The sequence below is a fragment of the Bos taurus genome, chromosome 10, assembly GCF_002263795.3.
Source record: "Bos taurus isolate L1 Dominette 01449 registration number 42190680 breed Hereford chromosome 10, ARS-UCD2.0, whole genome shotgun sequence".
NCBI classification, from domain to species: domain Eukaryota; kingdom Metazoa; phylum Chordata; class Mammalia; order Artiodactyla; family Bovidae; genus Bos; species Bos taurus.
The window spans coordinates 14,999,854-15,022,679 of NC_037337.1; the positions used below are offsets into that span (position 1 = coordinate 14,999,854).

The 22,826-nt window shown below is 36.2% G+C and overlaps 1 protein-coding gene across 3 annotated transcripts in view; it reads left to right on the plus strand.

The window, feature by feature from the left end:
• PIAS1 (protein inhibitor of activated STAT 1) overlaps window positions 1-22,826 on the plus strand; it is a 127,970-nt gene that overhangs the window by 94,610 nt on the left and 10,534 nt on the right. For all 3 annotated transcript variants that reach the window (XM_005211290.3, XM_059890308.1, NM_001075396.2), the window contains 4 exons: window positions 7,390-7,463; window positions 18,601-18,761; window positions 20,476-20,606; window positions 21,312-21,492. In XM_005211290.3, coding sequence (XP_005211347.1) covers window positions 7,390-7,463; window positions 18,601-18,761; window positions 20,476-20,606; window positions 21,312-21,492 — 547 coding nt within the window. The remainder of the gene's footprint in view (window positions 1-7,389; window positions 7,464-18,600; window positions 18,762-20,475; window positions 20,607-21,311; window positions 21,493-22,826) is intronic.

The window sequence follows — 22,826 nt, forward strand, 5'->3', positions numbered from 1 at the left end:
GTAATAATGATGAAAATAGAAGTTGATGTTTTGAGAGATGTTGAAGGGGAGAATAGTGGTTATGTGTGGGGAGCGAAGAAAAAGAAATGAAGAAGGAGTTCTGGGTTTCTTACTAGGCACCAGCTTACATGGTAGTGCCATTTACTCAGATGGAAAACAGTGTTGAAAAGATCAGGTTGCAGGAGCAAGATCAGAGTCCATCCTTGGACTTTTGGTATTTTAGATACCTATGAGGCATTCAGATGGAGATGCCCACAAACAGTATTACGAGGCCTGTCTGCTCACTTGTCTGCTCTCTGTCCTGTATTTTCAGTTCCTTCCTCTCCACAGGCTCTTTCTGTCAACCTTCACTGTCAAGTCTTTTGCACCCTTTAAATAATACAAAAGCAGGGTACTCTCTAGGAACCGGTGTTCCTCCATTCTCATCCTAGTTTCCCCAAAGAGTAGTCGACACTTCCCTTTCTACCTCCTCACGGCAAACCATTGTCGACTTTTAACTCCCATCATTCCACTGAAACTACTCTTGCAGATATCACAAGTGACAATCTGATTGCAGAATTTAGTTTGTTTTTTCAGTTTATAACTTAGGTATTTTTGCTACATTTTGTGCTAACAACTTTCCCCTTGAAATTCTTGTTTCTCTTCTCAGTCATTTGCCTTCAATGGATTCTCTAAAGGGAAGCATCCTAAATGTTTGTTTTCCCTGGGTTTTTGTCCTTGGTCCACTTTTCTACATACTTTTGCTAGAGATTATCACATTCACCTTTGTGGTTTAAGTTAGCACCAACTCCCAAACAAGTATTTTCATTCCAGACCTTCCCCTGAATTTCAAATGTAGATACATGTAGCTGTCTTCACTGAAACATACCACTGTTTCCTCTAATTCAAGGAGTGAAAACTCACAAGTTCTATCAGACATAAACCCTAAATATTTCTCAACTCTTGTCAGTTTTCTCTCCCTACCATCACTGACGTCATTTAAGCTCTTATATCCTAAGTTTATTTCAAAAACCTATTCTTGAATTATATATTCCTCTCCTTTCTTGGCCCCCCCCTTTTCCTGTCTCTCTTCTGATAGCAGTCTAAATGATTAATATGACCTAAACTTAACTATTTTTTTTTTTTTTTTTGCAATCCATGGCTTGCTAACACCAGTGGAATAAAAACTAACTTTGAGGGCTTCCCTCCTGGCTCAGTGGTAAAGAATCCACCTGCCAATGCAGGAGACATAGGTTCAATGCCTGATCCCATGTGGGAGGATCCCACATGCCATGGGGCACCTAAGCCTGGACGCCACAACACTAAAGCCTGCATAGCTAGAGCCTGTGCTCCTCAACAGGAGAAACCCATATAGCACAACTGAAGAAAAGCCGGCGCAGCAACAAAGACTCAGCACAGCCAAGAATAAAGAAAAATTTAAAAATTTAAAAAAAAAAAAAAAAAACAACTAACTTTGTTAGGATGACGTAAACATACAGTTTCCATGGTGTGGCATCTGTTTATTACTTTCTGATGTCATGTGTATTCACTCCTCTCTCATTCTTTATATTCCAGAGATAATGAATTCTTTCCTATTCCTCTATACCATGTCAGTATTGTTCTCTGTGACTCACACTTCCCTGTTACCTCCTTTGCCTAATTCTAGTTATCCTGCGTGTTTCACTTTTTCCCAGAGGCATCTCAGAACCCCCAGAGTTGATGCATTGAATTTCAGCTAGTTTCCATTACAATGCATTAGAGATGCTCTCAACTAAGTATCTTTGCTCCCATCTAGACTATGAATTCCTTTAGGCAGGAATTTAATCTTATCTTTCTTTGAATTCCTAATGCTTAGCTCAGGGTCTGGCACATAGTAGACCCTAAGACTTCCGTTAAGTAAACTGATGAGAAGAGATCTTGAATGAAAGATCACATCTCTGTGCCTCTTGTTTTCTTGTTTATAAAATGAACGTGATGGACTTAATTAATATATTCAGTTGTTTCCAGCCTTAAAAGTCTAAAAAGGATAGAAATTTTTTTTTTTAATCTAGAACAGCACTAATAGAATGTTCTGTATCAGCACTGTCCTGTCCCGTGTGGTAGCCCCAGCACCATGTGTGTGTTGAGCACTTGAAATGTGGTAGTGCGACTGAGGAACTGAATTTTAAATTTGGTTAAATTTAAATAAAACCACATGTGACTAGTGGCCAGCTCTCATAGCACAAGACAGCAGGGATTTTCAAAGATTAATTTTAAAGGTGGCTAACTGTAACTTTATTATGGGTCATAAAGGAAAATACTGTTACTGCTGCAGCTCACAGTGACACAAGGAAACTTGAACTCCTGGAAGGCTTATCACATGTTGGTTGATGCAGCAGGATAAATATCATGTCTTGTTTTTATTTTTCATTCCCATGCCCACAAACAATGAATACTTTACTTACTTTGTCTTTCCTCCATACTTTCTTCTGAAATTTAACATAGTGATTCCCATCCCCTACCTTCAATATTTTGGTTGTGTTTATCGAAGTTTACAAGCAGTAAAAACTCACCTTTTTAAGTGTCCATTCTGAGTTTGACAGGTATATGCAATCATGAACCACATGTTACAATGAAAACATGTAACATTCTTCACCCCAGAAAGTTCCTCTATGGACCTTCACAGTTTGTCTCATTTCTTCTCCCCTACTTCCCATAACCATTAATATGATTTCTGTCTCTGTAGCTTTTCCTTTTCCAGAATTTCAGATATTTGAAGTCCCACATGTAGCCTTTTTTTTTTTTTTAATTATTTTTTATTGAAGGCTTCCCTGGTTGCTCAGATGGTAAAGAATCTGCCTTCCATGCCAGAGACCTGGGTTCGATCCCTGGGTTGGGAAGATCCCCTGGAAAAGGGAATGGCAACCCACTCCAGTATTCTTTCTTGGAGAATCCCAGGGGCAGAGGAGCCTGGTGGGCTACAGTCCATGGGGTCACAAAGAGTCAGACACGACTGAGTGACTAACACACACAGTTTATTGAAGTATAATTGCTTTACAGTGTTGAACTAGTTTCTAGTGTACAACGAAGTAAAACAACTATACATATGCATACATCCCCCCTTTTTTTATTTCCTTCCTATTTAAATCATCACAGAGCATTGAGTAGAGTTCCCTGAGCTATGCAATTGATCCTCATTAGTTCTCCATTTTATATATAATATCAATAGTGTATATATGTTAATCCCAATTCATCCCACCCCCTGCCTTTCATTTCTGATTTCTTTCACATAGTATAATCCTTTTAGGTTTGTTTGTGTAGTTTGAGCTCTTTATTACTGAATAATGTTCCATTTCTTGGTACTGTAATTTGTTTATCCATTTGTCAGTTGATGGACATTTAGATCGTTCCCAGTTTTTCGTTATGAATAAAGTTGCTGGAAACATTTACATTTTGCATATGAATATCTCAGTTTTGTGAACATACGTTTTCATTTCTGTTGGGTAAGTACTCAGGACTAGGATTGCTGGGTCACATGGTAAATGGTATGGAAAAGAGATTGGCAGTTTCCTATGAAGTGCATATTCCATTTTTGCATTCTGTCCAATAAGATTTGAGATTTTGAGTTTTTCCCCATTCTCACTAACAGTAGGTATTGTCAGGCTGCTTTGATTTTGCTATTCTGATTACTGTGTAGGTGATATGTCATTTGTGGTTTTAATTTGCACTTTTCTAATGACTAATGATGTTAAACATCTTTTCATGTGCCTATTTGCCATCCTTCCAGCTTCTTTGATGAAATGGCTCTTCAAATTTTTCCCATTTCTTTTATAGTTTATGCTTTTTGTATACAATGAAATCTTTGCCAAATCCAAGATCACAAACATTTTACTTCTAGAAGTCTTATTGTTTTAGTTTAGGTCTGCAGTTTATTTTACATTATTTTTGGCTATGCTAGGTCTTCACTGCTGCATTCAGGCTTTCTATAGTTGCAGCAAGCAGGGGCTGCTCTCTGGTTGCAGTGCATGGGCTTCTCATTGCAGGGGCTTCTCTCGTTGTGGAGCACAGACTCATGGCACACAGGCTTAGTTACTGCATGGGCATGTGGGTTCTTCCCAGACCAGGGATCAAACCCAGGCCCCCTGCGTTAGCAGGTAGATTGTTAACCACTGGATCACCAGGGAAGTCCCTACAATTTATCAGAAATTAATTTTTGTATGTGATGCAAAGTAAACTTATAGGTTCATTTTCTCCCCATATAGATACCCAGTTGTTCCATAACATTTGTCAAAAATACTAATTTTTCCTCCATTTAATTACCTTGGCACCTTTGTCAAAAACCAGTTGATGATAGGTATATAAATTTATTTCTGGACTCCTTCATTATCTTCCATTGACCTATTTGTCTATCTTTATACCAGTAACACAGTCTTACTAACTAAAGCTTGATAGTAATTCTTGAAATCAGGTAGTCCTCCAACTTTTTCTTTTTCAGAATTGTTTTGATTAAATATAGTATATAAAAAGGTAATGCATAGTGATCAAATAGTTTATACAGGGATATTAGGGTCATTACATATTTTAAAAAATCTGTCATTATAATTCACCTCAGCAAACTAAAAAAAAAACCAAACAAATCATATGATCATCACCATAGATTCAGTAAAAGCTTTTGGTCACTTTTTCAATATCCATTCATGATAAAATTCAGCAAAGTAGAGACAAGGGGGTTGTTTAATGTATGAAAGGGTATTTTATAAGAAGCCTTTCGCTAATATCATATTAAATGGCAAAAACTTTACCCCTAAGATTGAAAATAAGGCAAGAATATCTTAATACGTCTGTTCAGCATTGCCCTTCAGATCCTAGCCAGCACAATAATGTAAGAAAAAAGAAACCGATTAGAAATGAATAATAATTATTTGAAGATGACATCATTGTGTAGGGAAAAAAATCCCAAAGAATCTACCAAAAAAAAAGCTACTTGAGTTAATGTGTGAATTTATATGGTCAGTTTATAAAAATTGTAACATCAGAAAAATGAAGTACTTAGGGATATATTATGCAAAATACGTGCAAGATTTGTATGCTGAAGACTATAAACCACTGGTAAGAGTAACTAAAATAAGACCTGAATAATGGAGAGATACATCATGTTAATGGATCAGAACACTCAGTATTGTTACTGGAGAGATGTCAGTTCTCTCCAGTTTGATCTTTAGGTTAAATTCAATTAAATCAAGATCCTCAAAAAGTATCTTTACATGAAAGGATTGAGTGAATCTATAATGGCAAAGGTGAAAAAGCAAAGCTTTTCTTAAAAGAAAGTGACAAACTGATTCTAAAATAATTTCAGAAAAATCTTTCACCTCTGAAAGAAAATGAACATGCAAATCATATTTTATTTTGTTGCAATAGCTAATATTTTTTTTCTCCCTCCTGAACCTCCCTCCCACCTCCCTCCCCATTCCACTCAATAGCTAATATTTATTGAGAATAATGTTGTTATTTTAAAGCATTTGTTTGTATTAACTCATTTAATTCTTAAAACAATGCTATGAGCTACTTGTATTATTCTCATTTACAAGATGATGAAACTGAGGCACAGAAAAGTGACTAAGGCTGAATTATAACCTAGGCTGGCTCTAGACTCCTTGCTCTGAACCATTGCCTCAGGTTGCCTCTCCTTTTTCATTTCTTTTCAGAGTACTAACGCTGAACTTCGTATAGACAGAACCTAAAGTCAGTTACTGTTGCCTTGCTGTTTGTACTGCTGTGTGGGTATTAAGAGGGGTGGTTGTAAAATGGTTAGTAACCACATTTATCATATGGTAGTTGTCACCTTTAAGCAGATACTATTCATTAAATGTATCTTAAGAAAGGATTAAGATTGGGTCTATAATGGCAAAAGCACGTTTTTCATAATTTACTTATATAATTAATTAGCATACGTGATGTGATAACTATTTTTCAGACAAAATCCATGGATTGTATGCCTTTTTAGATGTGATAGCCTACAAGTTAAGTAGACTTTAAATTTTCGGAATTTCTACGCCATAAAATTACTTTTTAGTATGTCATCAGAATCACATCTGGAACTTTTTATTAAAAAACTACTCATTTGTATCCCTCTTCTCCATTTTGATTCAGTGGGCAATTATAAATTAGAAAGCTCTGTAGGTAGCTCTGATGTGCATCTTACTTGAGATCCACTAGTTTATGAAGACAGTTGTATAGAGTATCTAAGATTTGGACCACTTCAAAAAAAATACGCTCATCAAGTTTAATAAAGGCAGGATTCTTAATTCTTATAAATGGCTATTAGTTTCATAGACATCTGTTCTGAAATTATTCTTCTTTATCCAAGTACTTTTCCCTTTTCTTCTCTCTGTGTATCTATGCATATCTGTGCTTCTACCCATCTATCAGTCAGCTGTCTGGTCACAATCAGTTGTGCCTCAGGTCTGAAATTCTGTGATTAACTATGTCCACAACTACTCCGCTTGGGCCCCCTTACACATATAGACTTTAAAGTTACTGTGAAACAGTTTCTAAAATTATTTGAATATTACATTTAGGTGTATTCTGTCGCACTTCTGTGTTGAAGTTTAGTTGACGTTCTAGGGGTTTCAGAAGTAACCTGAATGTCACTGGTTTGCAGATGAGAAGTGTAAGATCCTTGTTGTATTAAACTGACCAAGAGTAACAGAATAGCTTTAAAAGTAAAATTACCAGTGCTGCCTCTCTTAAGAACCACAGGAAATTTGAACTGAGAAGACTTAGAGATTATATAGTGTGGTTGTTATTTTCCAAGAAGTTAAATTAATCTCAGAGAGGAGGATTGACTTACCCAAGATAGTGTAACTTATCAGGTTATGGGTAAATAAATATAAAACTCAAATAATTATATGGTTTTAAAAAAGGCAGTTGAACTTTTTTCTTTTTACAATATGAAATTAGAATTAATATGTTTACAATAAATATTTTTATTTGAGCTTTGTAAACATTTATACATGTTTTATAGTTTTTATTAGTTTCTTTTAAAATAATATTGTCATAGTTCAAAAGAAAATATTTATCCAGTTTCTTAGAGTTATAAAAGAAGGCTCTGCCATCATTTGACTGTTAAACTGCTTATATAAATTCCTTTTATGTTAGTGCAGTGCAACTTTTGTTTTGTCGGTGAGAAATAGGAAGCTTACAGGAAGTGTAGTCAGTCTATAGATAGGTATTCAGTTATTTTCCTTCCTTTGCTTATTGTAGAGATTATAAACTATAAATTTTTTTTTTCATTCAGTTGATTGGAAAATAATTGAGCAGATTATTCTTTAGTGCCATTTTTTTAAGTTTCTCATTCTTTTTCTTGTGTTGCATCAATGATACATCTTTAACAAACTTCTTTTGTTTGTTTTTTTCTTTGATGAATGTCAGTTAAAGAGAAGTTGACTGCGGATCCAGACAGTGAAATAGCTACAACCAGCCTGAGGGTTTCTCTACTATGTCCAGTAAGTGCTAACTAATATTTGGTCTCCATGAGGTTTAGTACACATTTTCTTTTTTTTACTAAGTATTTCCAGTATTTAACAAATTCTGTTAGCTTGAAACATATCCACTTGTTAAGAGTTGATGAAAAATAAAAGATATTATGTAGTCTTAGGATTTGAAATCTAAACAAATTTATGTCTATAAAATTTTCCACTCTTAGTTATATTTAAATATTGATTATGGTTATTAGATGACTGTTTCTCAGACTTAAGTGTAAAATCTCCAAATGAGGCATGTTTATCATTTCAGTGTATTTATTGCAGTTTCATTTTATTAAATAGTATGCTTCTGAATAAAAATCTGGCCATGATTTCTCATACATTTAGCTTAACCACTTTGCCAGCAATGACTATAACAAGAATTAAAAACTATTGTTTAACCTGAATAATTGAATTGGTATGCATATAAAAATCAACTAGACATTTTTAAACCAGAAAATGAGATCAGTTTCATTCATTTGTATAAAATAAATATAATGTCTAAGTGAAAACTGGTAGTGAAAATGTTTCCAAAAATGTGTTGTTAAGGTTTGTTGCTTAACTACTTTGATGTTAGGTCCACCAATAGTAGAAGTGGTAGTTGAATGTTGCTTTCATATAAAAATACATGAAAAACTAAAAGTAAGTTACATTTTGATTGTCTGTTGTTCTGTAATGAATCATTTAAATTGGGAGAAAATATGAAAAATAAGAGGACTCAGCTATTTCCTCATTTGCTGGGATTGTTCAGGCAAGTCTGATATTGAAGGCTTTTAATACTGAAATCCTACTAATCTAAGATGAATTTATTCTTAAAAAACAAAAATTTAAATAAAAATTGTTTTATTTGTCTTGTATCTTAGTCTCTTATAATTTATAAAACCTCAACACAAGTGTGAAAAACACATCTCAACACAAAAAGTAATGCAGAAGTCAGTAGCTCAAGAATTAGTTTATAATACAATACAATATAAACACAGCTTAAAAAAAACTTTTGTTAAGAGAACTTCTGTTCACTATTAAGCATCTGTAAATTACAGAAAAAATACAGTGAAATTAAGGAAAACTACCAAACCTATCATTTTGTATATATCCTTCTATTTTTTTTTCCCTTACTATGGCCAGTCCTTTTTATAGGGAAAATATTTTGACTCCAGGATTTTTCTGTTTGTTTTTTGTTTGTTTGGGTTTTGGGTTTGTTTTTGTTTATGTTTTTCTGCCATGCCACGTGGCATATGGGATCTTAGTTCCCCAACCAGGGATCAAACCTGTGCCCCACTGCACTGAAAAGGCAGAGTCTTAACCCCTAGACTGCCAGGGAAGTCCCTGTATAATTATTTTAAATTCTTTCCCATGTATATGATTCAGTAGTTGACAGAACTGAAGGGAGAAATAGACACCAACACAATAATATTAATAGTAGTAGACTTTGATACCCTACTTTTGGTTATTGATAGAACAACCAGACAGAAGATCAGTAAGTAAGCAAAGAGCCTAATCAACACTGTATACCAATTGGACCTAACAGATATGCTGCACCCAACAAAGCAGAATATACATCCTTCTCAAGGGCACACAGAACACTCTCTAAGATAGAGCATGGGTTAGGCTACAAAAGAAGTCCTAACAAATCTAAGATTAAAATCATATACAATATCTTCTTTGATCACAATGTGATGAAAGTAGGAATCAGTAACATGAAGAAAACAGGAAAATCCACAGACATGTGGAAATTTAATAATACATTCTCAACCAATGAATCAAAAGAAGAGGTCACAGGGAATTTAGAAAATATTGGAAGACGAAAATAAAAATACGGTATACCAAAATTTACAAGATGCAGCAGAAATAGTAGGAAGAGGAAAGTTTATAGCAGTAAATGCTTACATTAAAAAAGAAAGAACTCAAATCAACAACCTAATCTTGTACCTCAAGAAACTAGAAAAACAAACTAAAGCTGAAGTCAGCACACAGAAAGAAATAAAGATTAGAAAAGAGATAAATGAAATAAGACACTAGAAAAACAGCCCCCAAAAAATCACAAGACTAAGAGTTGGTTTTTGAAAGATCAACAAAATTGACAAGCCCTTAGCTAAACTAAGAAAAAAGAGGAAAGATTCAGATAGCTGAAATTAGAAATGAAAGAAGAGACATTATAACAGATGTCACAGAAATTAAAAGGATTATGAGACTGCTGTGCCAACAAATCCTGAAAGATGATGCTGTGAAAGTGTTGCACTCAATATGCCAGCAAATTTGGAAAACTCAGCAGTGGCCACAGGACTGGAAAAGGTCAGTTTTCATTCCAATCCCAAAGAAAGGCAATGCCAAAGAATGCTCAAATTACCGCACAATTGCACTCATCTCACATGCTAGTAAAGTAATGCTCAAAATTCTCCAAGCCAGGCTTCAGCAATATGTGAACCGTGAACTTCCTGATGTTCAAGCTGGTTTTAGAAAAGGCAGAGGAACATCCACTGGATCATGGAAAAAGCAAGAGAGTTCCAGAAAAGCATCTATTTCTGCTTTCTTGACTATGCCAAAGCCTTTGACTGTGTGGATCACAAGAAACTGTGGAAAATTCTTCAAGAGATGGGAATACCAGACCACCTGATCTGCCTCTTGAGAAATTTGTATGCAGGTCAGGCAGCAACAGTTAGAACTGGACATGGAACAACAGACTGGTTCCAAATAGGAAAAGGAGTATGTCAAGGCTGTATATTGTCACCCTGTTTATTTAACTTATATGCAGAGTACATCATGAGAAACGCTGGACTGGAAGAAGCACAAGCTGGAGTCAAGATTGCCGGGAGAAATATCAATAACCTCAGATATGCAGATGACACCACCCTTATGGCAGAAAGTGAAGAGGAACTATAAAGCCTCTTGATGAAAGTGAAAGTGGAGAGTGAAAAAGTTGGCTTAAAGCTCAACATTCAGAAAGCAAAGATCATGGCATCCAGTCCCATCACTTCATGGGAAATAGATGGGGAAACAGTTGAAACAGTGTCAGACTTTATTTTTCTGGGCTCCAAAATCACTGTATATGGTGACTGCAGCCATGAAATTAACAGACGCTTACTCCTTGGAAGGAAAGTTATGACCAACCTAGATAGCATATTCAAAAGCAGAGACATTACCTTGCCATCGAAGGTCCGTCTAGTCAAGCTATGGTTTTTCCTGTGGTCATGTATGGATGTGAGAGTTGGACTGTGAAGAAGGCTGAGCGCCGAAGAACTGATGCTTTTGAACTGTGGTGTTGGAGAAGACTCCTGAGAGTCCTTTGGACTGCAAGGAGATCCAACCAGTCCATTCTGAAGGAGATCAGCCCTGGGATTTCTTTGGAAGGAATGATGCTAAAGCTGAAACTCATGCGAAGTTTGGCCACCTCATGCGAAGAGTTGACTCATTGGAAAAGACTCTGATGCTGGGAGGGATTGGTGGCAGGAGGAGAAGGGGACAACAGAGGATGAGATGGCTGGATGGCATCACTGACTTGATGGACGTGAGTCTGAGTGAACTCCGGGAGTTGGTGATGGACAGGGAGGCCTGGCGTGCTGCGATTCATGGGGTTGCAAAGAGTTGGACACAACTGAGCGACTGATCTGATCTGATGCCAACAAATTAGATAACCTAGAAGAAGTAGATAAATTCCTGCAAGCATATAACCTACCAAGACTGAATCATGGAGAAATAAGAAATCCGAACAGACTTGTAACTAGTGAGGAGATTGAAGCAGCAATGAAAAACCTCCCAACAAAGAAAAGCCTAGGAGCCCTTGGCTTCAGTGGAGAATCCTACCAAACATTTAAAGAAGAATTAACACCAAGCCTTTTCAAACTCTTACAAAAAATTAAAGAATGAACACTCCCAAACTCATTCTTTGAGGATAGTGTTACTGATCCCCAAAACCACACACAAAAAGACAAGACAAAATGAAACAAACAAACTAGAAAACTGCATACCAGTATCCCTGATGAAACAAAAACTTGCAACAGAATTCTAGCAAACTGAATTCACCAGTGTATTAGAATAATCATACACCAAACCGAGTGGAATTCATAGGTGGAATTATAAGACTTGTTCAACGTACAAAAATAAATCATTGTAATAGAGCACATTAACAAAATGGAGAACAAAACCCACATCTCAGTCAGTATAGAAAAAAATTACAAAAGCATTTAATAAAATTCAACACCCTTTCATGATAAAAATACTCAACAAACTAGAAATAGAAGGATGCTTCCTCAAGATATGAAAAGCCATATATGAAAAGCCCTCAATGAGGATTATACTCAGTGTGGAAAGACTTGAAAGTTGTTCCTCAAAGGTAGAGAACATGACAAGGATGCCCATTTGCACCACTGCTGTTCAATATAGTACTGGAAGTTCTAGCCAGAACAGTTGGGCTGGTGGTAGATTGGAAAGGAAGAAGTGAAATAACTTCTGTTTTCAGATGACATGATCTTTTATGTAGAAAACTCCCCTTAAGATTGCTCAAACAAACAAAAAACTTATTAGAACTAACAAAATTATAGTCAAAATCAACACAAAGTAGCAGTCAAATGTTAGTGGCCTCTTCCCTGGTGGCTCAGTGGAAAGAATCCACCTGCCAATTTAGGAGACACGGGTTGGATTCCTGATCAGGTAGATCCTACATGCTGCAGAGCAACTCAGCCCGTGTGCCACAACTGTTGAGCCTGTGCTCTAGCACCTGGAGCCACAGCTACTGAAGCCTGTGCGCCCTAGAGCCAGTGCTCCACAAGAGAAGCAACAGCAATGAAAATCCCACATGCTGCAGCAAAGAGTAGCCCCCACTCACCCCAACTAGAGAAAGTCCAAGCAGCAACAAAGATGCAGCACAGCCAAAAATAAATAAATAAAATTTTAAAAAGTTAATTGTCTTTCTGAAAAGAACTAGGTGACCAAACTGAAAAGGAAACTAAGAAAGAAAGAAAGTGAAGTTGCTCAGTCGTATCCAACTCTTTGCGACCCCATGACTGTAGCCCACCAGGCCCTTCCATCCATGGGATTTTCCAGGCAAGAGTACTGGAGTGGGTTGCCATTTCCTTCTCCAGGGGATCTTCCCGACCCAGAAATCAAACCTGGGTCTCCTGCATTGTAGGCAGACACTTTACAGTCTGAGCCTCCCATTTACTATAGCATCAAAAAGGATAAAATATTTAGGAATAAACTCAACCAGGGAGATTGAAAACTATAAAACATTGCAGAAATTCAGAGAAAATAGAAATAAACAGACATCCTATAATTATGGACTAGAAAACTTAACATTGTTAAAATGTCCATACTACCAAAGTGATCTACAGATTCATTGTTGTTCCTATCAAATCCCATTGGCATGTTTTACAGAAATTTAAAAAAAAAATCCTAAAATTTCTATGGAATCTCAAGGGACTCTGAGTAACCAAAGCAATTTTAATGAGAACAGAGTTTGAGCTCTTCCATTCCCTAATTTCAAAACATGCTAGAAAGCAGTAGTAATTAAGATGGTATCAGATCAGATCAGATCAGTCGCTCAGTCATGTCCAACTCTTTGCGACCCCATGAATCACAGCACGCCAGGCCTCCCTGTCCATCACCAACTCTCGGAGTTCATTCAGACTCAACGTCCATTGAGTCAGTGATGCCATCCAGCCATCTCATCCTCTGTCGTCCCCTTCTCCTCCTGCCCCCAATCCCTCCCAGCATCAGAGTCTTTTCCAATGAGTCAACTCTTCGCATGAGGTGGCCAAAGTACTGGAGTTTCAGCTTTAGCATCATTCCTTCCAATGAAATCCCATATAAGGTGGTATAGTATTGACATAATGATATTAATAGATAATATAGACCAGTGGCCCAAAAACAAATTCTTACAGCATATATGATCAAATGCCTAGGAATGCCAATGCTGCATAATAGGAAAAAGTCTCTAAACAAATGGCATTGGGGAAAACTGGATATTCACATGCAAAATAATGAAGTTGGACCCTCAAAATTAACTCACAATGGATTTAAGATCTAAACTATAATACCTTTCATTGTTAAGAAACATGGGGGAAAAGCTTCAGTTGAATTTGTCAATTACCTCTTGGATATGACACTAAAATCACAAGTGACAAAAGCAAGAACAGACCAACGGGACTGCACCAAACGTAAAAACTTCTGCTTGTCAAGGGAAACCATGAACAGAGTGAAAAGACGGCTTAGGGAATGGGAGAAAATAATTGAGAATTTTATACCTGAGAAGGGGTCAATATCCAGAATATATAAGGAACTTCTGCACCCCAACAGCAAAAAAAGAAAAAACCTGATTAAAAATAAGCAAAGGACTTGAATAGACCTTTCTCCAAAGAAGATACATTGATGGCCAACACCACACGGAAAGATGTTCAACACTGCTAATCACCAAGGAAATGCATATCAAAGGCACAGATGAGATAATCACTTCATGCCCATCAGGATTGCTCCAATCAAAAACAGAACAAGTGTCAGTAAGGGTGCCACAGATACTGGAACCCTTGTGCACTCTTGATGGGAATATAAAATGCTGTAGCCATTATGGAAAACAATATGGAGGTACCTCAAAAAGTTAAAATGAATATGTGATCCATCAATTCATATATCTAAAAGAATTCAAAGTAAGATCTCGAAGAAATAATTTGCATAACCACATTCATCACAGTGTTATTCACAATAGCCAAGAGGTGGAGGCAACCCAAATGTCCATCAAGATGTGAACAAATAAAATATATATTATGTATGCAACATGAAAAAAAGGAAATCCTGTCATACGCTACAAGGTAGATACACCTAGGTAATATTACAATAAGCAAAATAAACTAGTCCCAAAAGCATAAATACCGTATGATTCCATGAAGTATCTAAAGTAGTCAAAATCATGGAAACAGAAAATAGACAGTCACTATGGGCTGGGGGGAGGGCTTCAGTGGTGCTAGATGAACAATTCCAGAGATGTGTCGTACAGTAGTGTGAACATAGTATTATTGAATTGTACACTTGAAGGTGGTTAAGGTGGCAGATTTAATTAATGTTAAATTTTTTTGTACAATGAAAGTTAGTGGCTGGAGGGACCTGGGATGGATTCTTAAGTTAATCAGATGTTATAATAGACTAAGGTGTAAAGGAATGTGGTATTTTTTAACATTTAGAAAAATGGTTCACAGTCCAGGTTAGTGAAGGGCAAGAAGACAGTTTTTTAAGTTGTATACCTATCATACCCTCTTGCTTCCAAACACCTATTTATCCACCCTCCCCTTTGACATGATTTCTTGCCACCCTGTTCCATTATAAAATACCAGTTTAGAGAATATGAGAAATTTAGGAATGTGCATAAGCTTCATTTTCCATTTAAATCACTGGAAAGGGTCTTGTTTTTTTGCATTCTCATTTTCAAAGTGTTTACAGTTGTGCTAATATATATGATGTTTATATTGTTTAACACTTAGATGAAGCATTTTTTTGTATAAATAAGCACTACAACATGAATCTTGATGTTCTTATTTATAGAACTAGTTTTGAATTTAATAGTTCAGGTGATCTTTATATTAGTACAAAATGCTAATCATGTTTTGCTCCTTGTACCTCTTAATTTAATGGGCCAACTTTAAGTTTTTCTTTCCATATCCCCTTTTTTAGTTTCAGCAACTATAGCAGTTCATTTTAAATTGACTTATGCTTTCAAAATTCAGACTGTAGGGAAAACAACTCTCTGTATATAATCCATAATTATAATACTTTTATGGATTTCTATTTGACCTAAGAAATAATACCTTTACAATTATTCTGGAACAGTAATGCTTATATTTTAGGTTTTTTACTCTAAAAAGTAACACTTTTTAATGACAACTCATCTATATATCAAATTTATAGAATAATAAAAGATTTGTTCCCTTTGAAATATGTAAATATGATGTCTGACTGTGCATTTGAATTGCCCAGTTGTGATATACACAGCTCAAAATAAATGAGTTTCTGTTTGTGTGCTGTTTAGCTAAAGGCAATGAAAATAATTTAAAATGATTTTTGTTCTTTGGGAATTTTTTAGTTTTGATTTATTAAAAATAGAACTGGAAGAATATTTGTGAACCTGCTTTGTGAGGTACTCCCTAGACCTGTAAACTCAAATGCAAATCTCTTGGAATTGATAGAAGAAAAGGAAAAAGAAACTCTTTGAAGATTTATTCATGAAATACTTATGATAATGATAATGATGAAAAAGTTGTAAAAGTCCCAATTTCACACTGTTCTTTTCTTTTTACAAGGGAAAAGTACATATATTGTTGATGTTTTTTAGAGTCCTTTTGGTATAAGCTGGTTTGAACTTATATCTAAGTAGGGTATTTTCTTTTTCTCTTGAAGTATCCTCAATTACTATTATGTTATAATAAGATTAGTGGCTTTAGAAAACTTATTTGGGAGTTGTTTTCAAAGTGTTTATTTGCAAATGATGCAAATGTCCATCCCATCCCATATAGGGAAAAGGGGTTTGTAATTACAAGATGAAGATGTTTAAAGCTCAGCTTCCTCTCTGAAGTTAGAGACTTAAGTGTCCACTCTAAGATAAGTATTTAGAATTTAGTGATTGTTTTTAAAAGTCAGGAATATGAGGGTTATCACGTAACAATTACTCTGTAATTCTTTGAAACGAGACATTTGTGTAACAGCTAATAAATTGCATTTCAAAATGAACTTCTTTCTTGTACCTGTTTATACATGTCCTTCCTGCGCCATTCATGTAGCAGTGTTCCTTAAAAATTCTGTAGGTAAACTTGTCAGTGTGGCTGATCATAAGGGCTTGAGAGTTGCTCTCCCAATGAAAAGATGAACTGACAGCTGGGAATTTAGGGCTAAAGGTATGTGAGATGATGGTCTTTAGAGAATAATTGCTTTTCAGAGTATAAGTTCTACAGCCTTTGCTTGGATTCTGAAACAGTCTTTGTATCTTATCTTCTTATCCACTGTCTTTGTAAACTGTCAGAAGTAGCCTACTAGTTATGCAATTACCTGAACCATGTCTGTGATTACTGTATTCATCTAGAACCTCTCTGCTTAGTTTTAAGGCAGTGGTAAATATACCTACTCAGTAGGAACTTGTACTTCCCAGATAAGTTAAGGCCTGAACTTTAGACATAAAAATTTAATTTAGCACCACCAACTAGATCGTTTTGGGAAAATGTTTCTAGACTAATGTGGTATGTCTTGGCTAATGGTAAATAGGTGGTTTTTTTGTTATGAGAGCTCGTTCTGTTTATGTGTATGCCTTTTCATCAGGTACTTAGGTAAATCAAATCATAAAAATTAAATAGAAGTGTAGAAGGGAAGTAGTGGAATAGTTCAATACTGTGTGAGCATAGAAGAGAAGACTGACTAGGCTGAGGTTTGAGTGGGTCTCCTGCTAGCTCATAAAGTGATTTGAAGTAAATATGTTTCTGTACTTTAATTAATAATGGGGGCATATATTGAGTACTTACTATGTGTTAGACCCTGTGCAATTAATATAATTTAGACCCCCCAGTCTTATGGTATAGATGCTACTTTTATTCCCATTTTAGAAAACTAAGGCTCAGAGAGACTAAATAACATCCAAAATTCACACTGTAAGTGAATGGTGCCTCCTAGAAACTGTCCAGCATGCACAGCTGAAGCCTGATCAGTACACAGGACCATCTTCCTGCTGTATATGTAGCAGGTACATTTCCTAGTGCTGAAGATAAGGAGATGAGCCAGATGTGTTTCTTGGAGGAGGAGAAACACATAAATAAACAGCGTGATCATATGCAGGGTGGAGTTGGGAGCACAGAGGAGGAAGCTGTCAGTTTTCTCTGTATCCTTCCTGTTCATACTTCTGATACTATACACTGGCATTTCTCCTTTCTCAAGATGATGGCACATTCTGGGTCCTTGTTTATTCTTCATCATTACATCCTGTTGAAGTAAGGGGGAAGCCATGTTCTATCAGAGATAGAAAGAGAGGCCCGGCAAGGTTAAGTGCCTTTCCTAGAGGCACAGTAAGTCACTGGTGCCAGAACAATAATTCAGGACCCCAAATGACAGTTTCCTTGGTAGACTAGGAAATTGCACATTTCCCTGAAATTCAAAACCAAGAATCTTTTTTTTTTTTCTTATTTAACTTTTATACTTTTCAAACCTTTATATTTTTCAAGCTCACAAATATGTGTGAAAATCTTTTCCTAATATTTAGGGGGAAAAAATATGGTTATTGAAAGTAGGTGACTTCTATACTATATGGGCACTATGACCTCTGGGGACCCTGCAGTGGTTATCTGGCTGAACTGTATGAAGTGTCCTCCATGCAAGGAGGTGGTGATATGGTAGCTCCCTGGGCAGGTCTTGGGACAGCTTTTCTGCTTTGGGCCAAAGCTAGCAGTTCAGACCAAATGAAGCAGATCTCATTGTTCATAGGACAGACTCGACCTGTGTCAGCAGAAGCACTGTTTGCAGGGCAAGAAGAGCAAGTCTCATAACGTGCCAGAGATGCTAGAGGTCCAGAGGTGTTTGTTGAATTGCCTGTGATGGTACCCATTGAGGGAAGAGAGTGCAAACAACTGGCTTTGCTCAGAGCTGCCATTAGGCAATTATGCCAAACGTGGGAGTGTTTATTGTTTTGACCTGTGAATTACTCTCATTCAGAGATCAGGTTGATTGTATCTTGAGCATTTAGTAAGGCATTCATTTTTCCTTTCCCAGTACCTAGTAAAGTGGTTCTTTTTTGGATTCGGGACTACCCTAACAATTTGGTGAAAGCACTCTTTGGAAAAATGCACACATTTATAAGATTTTGTGTGTAATTTCAAGGGATTCATGGTCTTTCTCCCTAAAAGTGGATCTGTAAGCTGTGAATTGAGGGTTATAAGCTGTGAATTGAGGGTAAATAACCTCTGCTGTAGATTTTCCATAGTCTCTGTATTTTAATATCCAAAGAAATAATAGTAATTTTTAACCTGTAGATGTTTTACAGGAAGTGTGTTGAAAGTAGACACAATATGCTTTAAATCAGAATACATGCACATTGTGTTTGTTTCAGGAAAAACTTAACAACGGTTGTCTAATACTTAACTTTTGTCTCCCTCTTTTAAAGCTTGGTAAAATGCGGCTGACAATTCCATGTCGGGCCCTCACATGTTCTCATCTGCAGTGTTTTGATGCAACTCTTTATATTCAGATGAATGAGAAAAAACCAACTTGGGTTTGTCCTGTCTGTGATAAGAAGGCCCCATATGAACACCTGATTATTGATGGGTATGTCAATTTAAAGTTTTTCCTTGTACTTCATAGTAACCATCTATTACAGTTTTGTTACCCATCAGGTTTGGGATTAAAATTCTATAGATAGTGGTTTCTGAGTTATATATTTTTAGAATATTCATGACTGTAGAAATCTATATTTTTTCTAAGTAATTAATATTGTGAACATTTTCCCTTTTTAACTATGTCTTCTTGTTTTGAAGATACATGCCTCACTGTCAGTGCCTCCTGACATTTACCATTTTAAAGGACCAGTGGTTCTGAGCAGTGTGTAGCTTACACCTTTTCCTAACTGACTCCATCTGTCCCTAGACATGCAGACCTTTCTAGAGGAAGAATGAAAGAATTGCGAAACTGTGTTTACCTAAGCTGACCAAAAGTCGGGCTGTTTTTGGAGATTTTCTGGTGCTTCATTCACTATATGGGCCTACTCCCTGCTGTGTGGGCTCCTAAAAATGACCAGCACACTGACTAGCAGCTCTCTTTGTTTCTGTTTCCCCTAAAACACTTGGCTTTGTCTTTCTTCTCCATCTATAGCATTACAACAGTTACTTCTTTTTTTCCTGACATTCCAGTGTTTTATCTGTCCTTCCACACATCTTCAAATATCTTTTTAAATTTTCTCCTGTTCTTTAGCCTCCTTTTTTTTTTTCCTTTTTCCCTCTGAGCAAAAATAAATTGTGAAAAGAAAAAAATATATTCTTGATATTTCCTGTGCTCTCTAGCAAAATGCTTAATGTATCTTATCTATAGTATTTGAGGAAACAAAGGAGCCAGAAGGTATAACATAAGGAATGGAATACATTTAGCAATACAGGTGTAACCCAGAGCTTGAAAGGTGCCAGACCAATCATATGGGGGAAAGTAAATGTGTAACTTAAATGTTGTATGTTTAATTTTTCAGAGATGTCAGCGATCACTAATAAATTGAGTAATATTTTACCAGCTCTGTATATTACATAACTTTAGATGCCCCCATCAATTGGGATTTTTCTTTCTTATTATAATATCCACACATACATACATACTCCTAAAGAAAAATTGGAAAACGCAGGAAAATAAAAAGATGTATTCTGATTTTTATTTTCCCATAATTGTGATTATACAGTATCAGTATTTTTTATCCTTTGGTTTCGTTTAACATTATAACCTAAGAATTTGATCATTCGTGTTACACATTTTGGCAAATCTCATTTTTTAGTATCTGCATGGTATTTATCAAGGAGTTCTATCTTTCAGTACATATCTTACATGTATTTCTACAGTTATCGAATAAGATGTGCTTACTGTAGGCAGTTTGGATTATGTTGAAACGTTTAAAGAAAAAGAATAAATATCTTCCATGTTACCTCTCAGAGATAACCACTATTTATATACCACTCACACACAGAATTTTGTTTTTGAAATACAGAGTTTTCTTTCTTTGTCCTCTTCCCACTTACTGTGAACATTCACCACCCCCCCTCATGTTATGTTTTTTTAAATCTCTGGAAACCTCATTTTTCAGTTATGTAATATTTTCTTGCATAAACCTACCGTAATATAAGTAACTATTTTCCTATTTAACCCTAGATTTTAAGAACAAATAATACCTTGTACTTTCTCATTTATACTTGTACAAAAAATAGGTCTGAATGTTTTTTGAACAGTAATTCTAATAGGTCTTAATTTAGAATGTGATATTCAAAGGACAAATTGTTTTTTATAGCTTGTTTATGGAAATCCTAAAGTACTGTACAGATTGTGATGAAATACAGTTTAAGGAGGACGGCTCTTGGGCACCTATGAGATCAAAAAAGGAAGTACAGGAAGTTTCTGCCTCTTACAATGGAGTTGATGGTGAGTGTTAGTTTTCCAAAGGGATGGTGCAGTCTCCTTGCTCTTTTAAAGCCTGGTTTTCAATATTAAAACTCAACTTTTTTAAAGAATATTCATAATTTATGGATAACACAATAACTCTTATTAAATTATTGATTAAATGTTCAGAAGTAGTGAAGCTCTTTTTAAATTCACCTTTTGCAAGTTTTTAAATTTTTGTGTATGAGGTTTCAGAGTAACATAATTTAATAAGCTTTTTTTTTTGTAAAGTCATGCTTTTGAAATGGTATCCTTTTAAATTTTTAACAGACTTGATATAGGTTAGTGAATGTTCTTTTTTCATTTGCATTTTTTCTCTAGCTTTTAGTATGTTTTTGCTGTAAGGAAGCGAAAGTATTACCATAACATTTCTCAGTGTATCAGGTAATGTACAGGGAAATGTGTAACGTGTGAATTTGCTCTCAGACTGTTTTTATTGTGAGGCGGACGTAACATTTTGATTCTCTAACTCAGGATTATTAAAAAAAAAAATCCTTGACAATCTATACTAGTAGTCTTGAGCTTAGAGGAGTAGAGCCACGATTGCTCTTTTCTTCTTAGGCCCCAGCAGTATAACTATAACTGATAAAGTCTAAACTGTAACTGACAGACTAATCCATAGGCTGAGGGAAAAAAAGAGATATCACAGGACTTTTTTTGCCTTGTGTTTTGATTATTCCCTCCTAGGATGCTTAAGCTCCACATTAGAGCACCAAGTGGCTTCTCATCACCAGTCTTCAAATAAAAGTAAGAAAGTAGAGGTGATTGATCTAACCATAGACAGTTCATCAGATGAAGAAGAAGAAGAGCCATCTGCCAAGAGAACCTGTCCTTCCCTGTCTCCCACATCGCCACTAAATAATAAAGGGTAAGTGCCGAGATCTTTTTTTTTTTTTTTAAGTCATTGTGAAAGTTAATTTTGAAAATAGGATTAAAAGATCTGCCAAATAAAATGGTTATGCACCATTGTAAAACAGTACAGAGAATGAGTTGGATTGTTCTCAGTGTATTTCTTCAGTTCACTTCAGTTGCTCAGTTTTGTCCGATTCTTTGCGACCCCATGAATCGTAGCACGCCAGGCCTCCCTGTCCATCACCAACTCCCGGAGTCCACCCAAACCCATGTCCATTGAGCCAGTGATGCCATCCAACCATCTCATCCTGTGTCGTCCCCTTCTCCTGCCCTCAATCTTTCCCAGCATCAGGGTCTTTTCCAGTGAGTCAGCTCTTTGCATCAGGTGGCCAAAGTATTGGAGTTTCAGCCTCAACATCAGTCCTACCAATGAAGACCCAGGACTGATCTCCTTTAGGATGGACTGGTTGGATCTGCTGACAGTCCAGGGGACTCTCAAGTTCTCCAACACCACAGTTCAAAAGCATCAATTCTTCGGCGCTCAGCTTTCTCCACAGTCCAACTCTTACATTCATACGTGACCACTGGAAAAACCATAGCATTGACTAGACAAACTTTTGTTGACAAAGTAATGTCTCTGTTTTTTAATATGCTGTCTAGGTTGATCATAACTTTCCTTCCAAGGAGAAAGCGTCTTTTAATTTCATGGCTGCAATCACCACCTGCAGTGATTTTGGATCCCAGAAAAATAAAGTCAGCCACTGTTTGCACTGTTTTCCCATCTATTTGCCAAGAAGTGATGGGATCGGATGCCATGATCTTAGTTTTCTGAATGTTGAGCTTTAAGCCAACTTCTTCACTCTCCTCTTTCACTTTGATCATGAGGCTCTTTAGTTCTTCTTCACTTTCTGCCATAAGGGTGGTGTCATCTGCATATCTGAGGCTATTGATATTTCTCCCTGCAATCTTGATTCCAGCTTGTGCTACCTGCAGTCCAGCGTTTCTCTGCATAGAAGTTAAATAAGGAGGGTGACAATATACAGCCTTGACATACTCCTTTTCCTATTTGGAACCAGTCTGTTGTTCCATGTCCAGTTCTAACTGTTGCTTCCTGACCTGCATACAGATTTCTCAAGAGGCAGGTCAGGTGGTCTGGTATTCCCAGCTCTTTCAGAATTTTCCACAGTTTATTGTGGTCCACACAAAGGCTTTGGCATAGTCAATAAAGCTGAAATAGATGTTTTTCTGGAACTCTCTTGCTTTTCTTAAGGGGCTGGAATAATGCATTAAAGGGGTCACTTGGGTATGATATTCATCATACCAAAGATGGTTCTAATACAGTGTTTCTCA